At 45.1% G+C, this 10721-nt stretch overlaps 2 protein-coding genes across 12 annotated transcripts in view; both read right to left on the bottom strand.

Annotated features, from left to right (window-relative positions):
- MCM9 (minichromosome maintenance 9 homologous recombination repair factor) overlaps nucleotides 1-1872 on the bottom strand; it is a 57502-nt gene extending 55630 nt beyond the window's left edge. Inside the window, exons 1-2 of one of the 3 annotated variants that reach the window (XM_064447391.1) lie at nucleotides 1439-1872; nucleotides 351-671 (exon numbers count right to left, since the gene is read on the bottom strand). In XM_064447391.1, the coding sequence (XP_064303461.1) occupies nucleotides 351-660 (310 nt within the window). In that variant the 5' untranslated portion in view covers nucleotides 661-671; nucleotides 1439-1872. Of the gene's footprint in view, nucleotides 1-350; nucleotides 672-949; nucleotides 1139-1438 lie in introns of those variants that run through there. The other 2 variants (XM_064447389.1, XM_064447390.1) reach the window with 2 other exon arrangements.
- A 6109-nt stretch (nucleotides 1873-7981) lies between these two features.
- The window catches only part of FAM184A (family with sequence similarity 184 member A), a 78852-nt gene continuing 76112 nt past the window's right edge, over nucleotides 7982-10721 (bottom strand). For 8 of the 9 annotated variants that reach the window (XM_064447392.1, XM_064447397.1, XM_064447394.1 and 5 more), the window contains one exon: nucleotides 7982-9769. In XM_064447392.1, the coding sequence (XP_064303462.1) occupies nucleotides 9688-9769 (82 nt within the window). In that variant the 3' untranslated portion in view covers nucleotides 7982-9687. The remainder of the gene's footprint in view (nucleotides 9770-10721) is intronic. The other variant, XR_010372216.1, reaches the window with a different exon arrangement.

Raw genomic sequence — 10721 nt, 5'->3', positions numbered from 1 at the left:
TCCTCATATTGAGGTGGAACTTCCTGTGTTCCAACTTGTGCCCATTGCCCCTTGACCTGTCATTGGGCACTATTGAACAGAGCCTAGTCCCATCATCCTGACACCCACCCTTTAGATATTTTTAAGTATTGAAGAGATCAAGTCTCATGTCTTTGCATGCGTTTGTATGAGTCCTCTTCTGTTTAATAAACACTAGGCACCACCTACTGCTTCAAACACTAAAACTGCAAGAATTAAGCTTGCTCCTTCCCTTGACCCCCAACAGTTTGTTACAGAATAAGGGAATTTGGCAATGCCAACCAGGGGATGCCCCCAGGGCACCTCGCTGCTGCCTCTGCCCCACCACTCACCCGAGACCCTGGCATGGAGATTCTGCTTCATGCTGAGCTGCGGAGGGTCCGTGGCAGCCTGCAGCACTGTCAGGGCAGCCCGGCGCAGCGCGCTGTCAAAAATCGGGAGGACCTCGCTGGGGAAGGCATTGAAATAATCCCCGATTTCCATGTTGGTCTCGAAGAGCGTCAAGGCGTCAACAACCACGGGATAGTGTGCCTCATCGCTGGCCTCCCTCAGGATGCCCTGGATATCGTCCCTGTGGTGCTCCAGCACGTAGGACTCGAACACCTGCCCGATGAGGTTCACCTGATCCGCGCTCAGCACCATGTTGTGCCTACCTGCAGGCAGGCGAGACAGGCCGGTCACAAAGCCAGGCTTTCCGGCGGGGAAACTTTTACCTCGGAAAAACCCACCGCGGAGCCGGGCGAGAGTAGGGCGTGGCCGGCGCGTGCGCGGCTCAGGAGTGTGGGCAACAAGCGCCGCGTTACGGCGCGCGCTGCGGCCTGGCAGGACCGCGACAGCCAGCCGGCTCGCGCCGCCACTTACAGACGGCTCCCGCCAACCAACCGCCCCGCCCCAGCCAGCCAATCAGACCCGCCCCGCGCCAGTTAGTCACCTTCGTCCCACCTCCTGTCAGTCAGTCAGTCAGTCAGTCAGTCAGTCAGTCAACCCCGCGGCGGGAAGCGCCGGGCATCGGGCGGTTTCTCCCCGGTAATGCAAGAAAGTGCAGCCGCCCGGTGGCCCGCTCCTTCCCTCGCTTGGCGGGGGGTGAGGGGAGGCGGCAGCCGCTTGTCCCGCCCCGCCCCGCCCCAGGCGCGGGGCGCCCCGCAGCGCGCAGCCGGGTCTCCCGCTCCCGCCCCAGCCGCCGCCAGCGCGGCAAGTTTTGAACGCGGCGCGGCCGGGCGGGCGCTGCGCGCCAGGACCGGGGGTGGGCCGGGCCGGGCTGGGCCGGCAGAGCGCCGCCTCAGCCGCCCGCCCGCGGAGCGCTGCCCCGGGCGCCTCCCGTGCCGTCCCGCCCCGCCTCGCTCGCGTGTGCGGGGCCGCCACCGCGCCCGGCAGGCGGAGGCGGGCAGCGCTCCCCGGCCGCCCCTCTCCCGCTCGGTACCTGCAGCGCCCGCCGCCGCCGCCTCCCCTCCGGCCGGACTCCCGCCGCCGCCGCGCCGCGCCGAAGCAGCGGCCGCAGCTCCCTCACCCGGCAGGAGAAGCGGCTCCGTCCCCGCCCCCTCAGCGCTGTTCGCCCGGGCCCGGCGGCCCCCGAGCGGGGCGGTGGGGCGGGGAGCGGCCCCGGGGCCGGAGGCGGGCGGGGACGGGACGCTTCCCTCCGGGGCCGCAGCCGCCGTCGGGTGGGGAGAGGCGCCGCGGCCGCGGGAGGTCCGGTCCCGCGGGGAGCGGGACGGCGGGCCCGGCTCCCCCGCCCGGCAATGAGGCGTCCGGCGGCCTGCGGGGAGAGCAGGGCGCTCCGTGGGTGCGGGGGCTGGGTGTCCCGCCTGCCCTGCCTCTCCCGAGCAAACGCTACACCGACGGGTTCTGTTTTCCGCGGTGCTGCGCGCTGTGGTTTGCCTGAACGTCCCTGTCGCTGCTCCGCCGTTACAAAGCGACGCCGCTCCGGGGTGCAACGCGGGAGGATTGCAGGCCCGGGCGCGGTGCAGCAGGGGTAGCCCCGAGGTACCCGAAGCTCGTATCCGCTGCTGCTGCAGCTCCCTGCCACCCCCAAATGCTCATGAAGTCTAAATCTGGCTTCTTCAAAGCGAGCTGCCTAACAAACCAGTCAATTCCCCGCTTCTTCGTGAGGGCACATCATAGCAAAGTCTGAGAAGTTTGGGAATTTCATTTTTAATACAGCCAGAAAATAGGGTTTGCTGGAGGGTCTAAAGCTTTTCCTTTTGCCCAGAATTTGTGGTGTGGCATTTTGAATAGTGTCGTATCTGTATGTTCTTTTCTCTGAGTGTGTATCACACTAGTGATGTGCTTTAACTATTGGAAATATTTTATCTTTTACATAGTTAATTTTGTTTCAAAATTGAGTCCCAGGCATAAGGAAACTGTCAAGTCTTGTGAAATCACAGAGAATAACTTAATGCCCCTTTAACTTCAAAGCCTTCAAAGGATCTTGAAACTTCTTTATTGAGCTCCTTACTCCCAGGACCTCCCATTGTTGGCTTGTATTAATCATGAATTATTGATATGCAGTCAAAACAAATATCACTGCCCATGTAAGATCTTGACCAAAAAGTGTACCATACTATCATCAAGGTATCAGAACTGTGCCAACAGTTCTATAATAAAAAGATATCAGAAGAAATGTATGAAATTTGTATTTAAATACAAATTTTTAGAGTCGGTGGATGGGAAAATCAATGCTTTTCAAACAAAAAAAAAAATCCTCTGGATCAAGTTACGACGCATGGCTTCAATATGTAAAGTAACTGCCTTACATGCCTTAGTTGAACTAAGATAATTAATTTGAATGTCTAACGTGTTTTTCTCCCAAATATATTTAAATACATTATATTTATGAATAAGAAAGCCGTAGCAGTTGCTTCACCTCTGTTAACTCTACTGAATATCTCGCCATCCATGAGCTGATCCGAGGAACGTTTGGCCAGCGGAGAAGGGAAGGGTCTTGGAATATTTGGGAAAAGCTTCTTGGTGGAACTGTGGGTGCTTTACATCACCAGTCACATTTCTCTGAATTGCTACTCCACAAGCTAGTGGAATGGGATTCCAGCCTGTGACTCCTGTCCAGTAAATCAGTGGATAGAACCTCACTTATTTGTCCTGCGTTGTTTGCAAATACAGACTTGCTACTACAAGTAGCATCAGGCTACTTGCAGATGTTGCCTAAATCCTTATCTGAATGAAACCGCGTTTACAACAAAAGTCTGAGACTGCTTCAGTTGTTTATAAAGAGGAAATGTTTTAACCCTTGGATAGGTCTCTAGAAGCAAAAAATATTTTGCGTTATAAAATGGTCATATTCTAACCAATTGAATGGATATGGCTCCAAAAGTACTGCTGAGATCTGCACCTAACACATAAATTTATCACTGGGAAAATTCAAAACTGTTTCTGGTAAAGATTACCCTGGGTGGAGTGCCAAGCAAGTCCTGTCTCTGCAACATGCTTTCAGTGCCAACCTTAGTCAGTTCACGCTGCTGTCTTGCAAGGTACCAAAAACCAGGCTGCTTTTTTTCTAACCATGAGAGGCAGCTGTTTCTAGACGTGTTAGATCAGCACAGTAACCTGGCTTCTGCTATGGCAGAGCTGTAATCTTTGTGATTTCCTGGAGGTACCTGTCTGTCCTTCCTTGGACTCTGCGTTTTGCAGCCTAAACAATTAGAGCAGCCGGATGAAAAAGAACGCAGCTGGAGCGGCTCATTACAGCTACAGAGCAAGTAACTCATATTGGTATGTAAAGGCTGCGATTAGGTAGTGCTTCCTACAAGAAAGAAACTGAAGTATTTATCATTTAATGATTATCTAACAATAACTAGTAACAGTTATGTGCTTAGCTGAGTAATGAATATTTGCTTAACAAAGAAGTAATCAAAAAAATGTCACACCCATTTGAAAATCCATGAGGGAGCCCCTTTTGAAATCACAGTGTAGAATAGGACAAGAAAAAGTAATTATCTCAAATAAAAGGATGGAGACAGTGCTAGTAGTTAGAAGCCTGAAAAGCTCTCTTGTCCTGGGCTCAGAATGCTTTCCCGGTTTGAATGGCTCCCTTACATAAGGCAGTGTTGCTGTTTTTGCTTTCAGGTCACTTCTGATGCTCTTGTGTGGTTATGAAGTAAATGATGACTAAACACTTCTCTGTTTTTCAGTGTTACAGAATATAGCGTGTGCCCTCAGTTGGGAAACGCCCCAGAGGAGTACGAGACCTGCCCGCTAATGCCGTGGTTGGGGCGGCTGGTACATGTCCCACTCCAGTGTCCTACTGGGACCCTGCCGGCAAGGCTGCACGAGTGCTGAGAAGGGCTGGTGGATCCCCCAGGTTAGGTAAAGATTTAGCCTAAGTAGCGTGAATGTGGTTGAATGTTCCTGTGACCAGAAAACTTGGGCTTCAGTCTCTGCCCTAAGGCGTGCCTACTGCCCGCCGTGACTGAGGCTGCCTGCAGCATTTACAGCCCGAAGTGTGCCAACTCTTCTTGATGCCCAGCCATCACGCTGATGAGCTGTAACTGAAGTTAAACAGCTATAGTTCCAGCTAAAGACTCAGCTGCTTTCTAAACTTTTCTCTTTGTCTGTCAGGTTGAACGTGGAAGGCCTGTTAATTCCCAGGAGTACTCACTGTCATAATGAAGCCAGATTTTGGTAGTCATTATTGAATTATGCTTTTATTCTCTTAAGCTTGGCTCTTCTTGTTCCCTAGCAACATTGCTATCAGCACTGCTGGCAGCAGCTGCTTCTCGTTGTGTTCAGCCAGCTGTTTATTGTGAACAGGCCTCTCTATGCCATGCTTAACTCTGAAAATAACTGAGTTGCCCTAGTGACAGGCAATTTATAAACGTCCTGAAGACTGTGCAGGATTCCTGAGTGAACCAGCAGTTCACCTCATAAGTCCTATCGTTAACCTAGGAACTCACAGTGCAATTTGTACAGTCCACAAAGCTTGAGTTGTCTAATTGTGTATGTGCTTGAAAATGATAAATGTTAACACAGTTGTGCAGTAAAAGAGCCCAATGTTGAGCCCAGTTTTGCAAGTTCTGTTACTAAGAGAAATGAAGTTCAGCAGTTGGTCATGCCCAGGAGGAAAAGTTCTGCTTCAGCTTGGCTGCCTGGTCTTGCTAGATGACCTCAGTACTATGCACAGGTACTTCCAATTACTGTAATGTATCTAAAGAAATTGATGTTTATTTATAAGACCAAAATACACTGCGAAGTAATTGGCTTTAGAACTGCAAGCTGATGTCTGTATATAATTGTACATGGACATGAGTCATATTTCCATTTAAAGATTTTGCTGGGGAATGTATACATACATAAAACTGGTAACAGTGCCCAACACCCAAAGGTAGCTAAACAACAATATTATAAATTAGAGTTTCACCTTCATTATAGTAAAAGAAGGTTTAGCATTTTCCTAGGAAGAATAGTAACAGTATTGTAATTGACTACACTGAACATAGCAAGAAAAAAGCAACTCGGCTCCTGTAAGGAAAATCAGTTTCCAGCTTTCAAAGCTGATGTATTTTTGCAAATGTTGGTTAAAAAAAAAGTTTTAAAAAAAACCTTAAAAAAACCCCAAAACAAAACAGGCTAGGGTTCCTCACACCTAAGTTTAGGCAATGGAGGCAGTTACATTTGTTGTTGCTCTACACTCTTTATGCAACCAAGAGAAGTAAGCAGGCTGAGTCATCCTTGAAGCTGCCTGTTGACTGCAGTGGAGGTTGAAGATCACTATTTTCTTAAGCAATGTGACTCAGTCATTTTCCTTCTAAGGGAGGTAAATTACAGCAAAGGAGGAGGACTTGAGGTCTCATTTTCTCAGTGCAGAATTAGTGAAATTTACCTGTAGATACCACGGGGATCATGTAACAAAATTCACATATAACTTAAACCGTAAGCAAGCAAGAGATTGCTCTGACATCGTGAACAGGTCTGATTTCTAATATTATGAGGAAAATCTCCTGATAGTATTTCCTCATGTCCTAGAGATTTTAAAGACAGTTTCAGAGTAAGACTAAAGCTGGAAAAAAAGTGAATGACTATTAGTCAAAAGTAGATGCTGGGATTTTCTAGCTATGGTTACTGGGATAGCGTATTTGTTAACAATTTCAAGAAAGGACTCCAATTTTTTCAGCTGCCACACCAGAAAGGCAAGTGCCGCAGCATGGGCTGTAGTTCAGAATCCCTCTATGTTTCCTGTAGGAAAGGAAGCATTTTGCCCCAAAGAGACTGCTGCTTTCAGCTTTGAAGTGTAGCTCATCAAAGGAGGTCCTTTGTGGAAAGACTTTCCTAGTCTCAAAAAAGTAGGAAAGTTTAGTTCCAGAGACCACCTACATCAAGAGTGAAAAAATTGTATTCTTTAAGATGGAAAACAAAGATTCTTGCAGCATTATAGGAAACATATAGGAAGAAGAGATGATGGGTATATCCTAAAAAGAAAAAAGTCAAAATATTCTATATTCTCCAATTTTATAATACATAGCTATTTGTACTCTTTACATAGATACTCTAAAGTGATCAAAGATCACAAATCTAAGACATTTAATTCTAACGTGTACATGTTAAACTACTTGAACCAGTTAGAAAATAATCTGTTTTTTCTTCCAAAATAACAGATGAGAAAAATGGATGTGAAAATGTATTTAGACTGAATTAGAATGTTAAAAAAAGTCTGTAATATCGACCCATGTAATTTATTGTCAGTACTTCGCATAGGACTAATATTTCCTTGAAGTCTCAGGTAAATATAGTACATACAGGCTGAAGTAACTGAAAAAATGCAAAAGGAAGGAGTCAATCTGATAAAGCGATTTCTGTGTTAGCACCAACTGCAGCTTGGTTTTCAGTCATCTTTGGGCTTACCCTCCCACCCCCCACCCCAAGTATACCTTCTGGGTACAATTCCTGCTGCAGAAAAAAAAGCCACACAGTTCTCAGGGCATAATTCTTCCCTGTGCTGTAAGACCGTGTCAGAAGGGTCAGCTAGGGCAGTTTTCTGCTGACCTGGGAAATTCACTGGCACTCAGACTTACCGCAGAGTGAATGGAGCGATCCGGGCTGAAGTGCCGAACCTGGCCTTCAGACTGATGATTATGATGATGTCCTGACGAAACTCTGCATTTTGCCCCTGTATCAAGTATAGCCTGTTACTTCCTTCTTCCACAGGAAAACACAGTAAGGATTAAAATATTACATGCTTTTTTTGTTTGCTTTTTGACCTTTTGTTGTTCTTTCTGAATAAAACTGAAGGGTTGGGGGAATTAGTTACAGTAAGTGCTGGTAATGAGATTGAATGTGTCAGAGTGCAGAGTGAGCTCCTGAGAGCCAGATGATTTTCCCGCTGTTGTAAATAATACTATGCAACTTCACGCTAATTCTGTACCGCCTTACTTGGAGTTGGCTGTTGAGCTAGGATGGATTGCACGCACGTGTAAGCAGAGACTCTGCAGAACCCGCTGCACAACTGGGCTCACAAATGCGTGCACTTCTAGGTTATTCCAGAACACCAGATACTGCAAAGGTCAGGAACACAACGGCACTGTGATAATGCAGGTGCCTATATTAATCCCAAATGCCAGATGTAACTTTTTTTAGGAATCCATTTTAGAGAGTTTTTAAAGCCATTTGGTAGAAAATCAGTTTTTCCCTGGCTGCTTTCAGTTGGGTTTGAGCTTTTCTTGTTTGTTTAGTTTTTGCTTATAGGAGCCTGGGTAGCAGAACAGCTGCTGACTGTGGCAGACAGGGTAACTGAGTGCTTAACGTCCTCCTTCGTTCTGAAAGGCAGATGCCTACTAGAAAAAACCCAATGGGCACACCTTTTACTGAATAGGTGAAGTAAATGCAGATGTTATCATCTTTGGATTACAGGTCAGTTATTGATTCCATATGTAAAAACGTACAAGTGAAGTGGAGGATGGGAGAAAAAGGCTGAGCCCTTGCAAAGCATGCAGGAAAAAATACGCAACACTCACTTCAGAACATTTTAACAAAATGAGCTAGTGTATTTTATTTTGGGTAACAGCCAAGAAATCTGACATTTTGCCCAATATGGCTTTCTTCTAAAATTAAAAAGTTGCATATACCTACAGTTGAGTCCACCGGCTACAGAAAATCTGCTGTGTACATCTTTAATCCACGGCAGCATCACCAGAATACAGCTTTTAGTGGAGTTTTCAAGCTGAATTATAAGATAGAAGTTTTAAAATGTTCATTTAGAAGATTTTATATTGTTTATATGAAAACATACAAATTTTTCATTTATACATATACTACATATAAAACTCGTAATTAGCAAGTCTCTTCATCTGGGTATTTACCTTTGTGCATATAGCGAAAAAAGGATGTAGTCAGGGCTTCAGATGAAATATTAAAGTTCAAGACCTTCGTATATGCTAACTAAAGCCTTATTCAAATAACTCAAATGTTTTTTCCTGCTTTTAAAAGATAAGAGATTCAGCTTAAAAATACATTCATAAAACAAAGAGACAATTTTCTCCCTGAGACTACCAGTGTGAGTTACTTTGTGGTAATCTTTGAATGAAAAAATATAAAAAAGACAGTAAGCTCTAATTTTCTATGTGCTGCGGTGAATTTCTTGAGCAACACTGGCATCATAAAAGGTGTAGACTGAAGAATCATGCTCACTAGCTGAAAAAACATTTTCACGTATCAGTTTAAGAAGAAGAAAAAAATTTAATATAGACAAGGGAAGGTAATTAAGTTTTAATGAAAGATCCGCATCTGTAGTATGTATAAATGGGAAAACATGGGATGGTTGGTTTGGTTGGGTTTTTTTTCCCCCCTTTCAGATGTGAATTTTATCCAAAGCAGGACTATATGCTCAAGATGGAGATTCTTAATTTATGGAGAGATACTTAGTACAATATTCTAGATGTTTCAAGCATGTTTCTGTCAATATTCATAAAAAATACACAGCTTGTGGGAACGGTTTCTGCTTAAACTGTGATAAATGTGTGCTTGTAACTAGCTGGCAAAATCTCACGAGCAACAGGTAAGGAGTCAGCCCCGCCCCGTGACCAGCTCCTGGTCTGTGGCTTTTTTCATCCTCTCGTCAAAATTACTGTGCCCTGAAGGCTGGCAGCTACGCTAGTTTTGATTTATTTCACATTCCTCCTTTTAAATGTTACAAAGAGACAGTTTTTAAACTGCTACAAAGTAACAGAATAAAATTGGGATGCATTAGGCGTATCCTGCTCAAACTGGAGAGCGAGCGCGATATGTATACTTCTTCCTTTTACAATTTAAATTGTATTTATAGTAAAACCATGCAATTATGGGGTTTTTTGTTGTGTTGTTTGTTGGTTTTTTTTTTTGGGGGGGGGGGAAGCCTTACCTGAAATCAAAGAAAAAACATTTACAGGAAAAAGGGGGAAAGCATTATGTTTGTTCTACCAAAATTTATTATGTTGCAATTACAAAGTTTAAAGATTCTTCCATTTTAAATAAAAATAGTTAGAATTACACACATTATATAGTACCATGTCAAGTGATTCCAACAAATAGAACATGAAATACAGTGCAGTTTCAAATCAGAGAGACAAATACTTTCTCATTCACAGTGTTTGACAAATTACAGGAAAGCTTGTTCACATGAGGGTTTACTTAAGGTCATGCTCTTACACACAGTCCACGCCACGCTGTGCCACAAAAACAAATCATCGCTCAGAAGGTGAAGTATCGGGCAAACCACTCCTGGCGCTGCGGGTCTGGTGAAGCCACTGGTGAAGCGTCAGTCTGAGGAGGGCTACAGTCACAGAAAGAAAGAAAAACAATTATCCCACAGCTGCGCAGGGAGTGCAAATCTTTGTTAGGAGACAAAACCCCACAGAGGATATTCAGCCAAGAGCACAGCCCGTGTCTCCCCGGGCGCGTTACCGCTGTGCCTCAGGGCACGGCTTCCTGTCTGCCTACAGAACCTGTGATCATCCACTCCATTGGAGAGCATCAGCAGCACAGAGCACAAGTCAGTTCAGAAGCCCCGTTACAGGGTGGGCAAACAATGTTTTGGAAAACACGATTTCAAATCTCGTAAACGGCTGTAGGTTTTCAGGAAGAATAAAAAGGGTTTTCTTGGAAAAGCGTGACTGTAGGAGGTCCTCTTTTAGCATCCTTTTCCTGTCATAAAGTTAATTTTCAAAAATATGATGCGAGCATCATATTTGTAGACATGTGCTCACAAAGACCAGTTGGCAACTGAACAAAAATACACACTATTTTAATACTTAACACTGATCACAGTTATCACTTGCATTGTTGTTCATGCACACATTTAAGATATGCCAATATACTAGGAAAAAGGAAAACTGCCGCACTGCAAACGAGATTTGTTTCCCCCTTGAACACTTAAAAATTCTCACAAAATGAGCAAGAGAGAACTCTTAACTCTAATTTAAATTTCATTACACAATTAAGTTCCTTTATCAGTAAAAGTCGGTAATAAAATCCCTACTGCATTACTGGGTAGTACAGAGCACAAACCAGTTTGGAATGGGAACTCCAGCATCACGGTCCACGACTTCATGCACATGCATGTTACAGGTACCCGAGCACACTCATGCACATCCCATGCACAGGGAAAAATAAGCAACAGTGATTTTCTTTTAAAAAAAGATTGTTTTCTTGAAATAGACTGTTTCCCTTTATCTATTTTAGATATTATTATTCATCTCCTTTTATAACTAGCAGTTGCTAGGTAT

This window comes from Phalacrocorax carbo, chromosome 3 (genome assembly GCF_963921805.1).
Source record: "Phalacrocorax carbo chromosome 3, bPhaCar2.1, whole genome shotgun sequence".
In the NCBI taxonomy this organism is placed as follows: Eukaryota; Metazoa; Chordata; class Aves; order Suliformes; family Phalacrocoracidae; genus Phalacrocorax; species Phalacrocorax carbo.
Note: the sequence above shows the minus strand (reverse complement) of the source record. Positions and strands in the feature narration are given on the sequence as shown.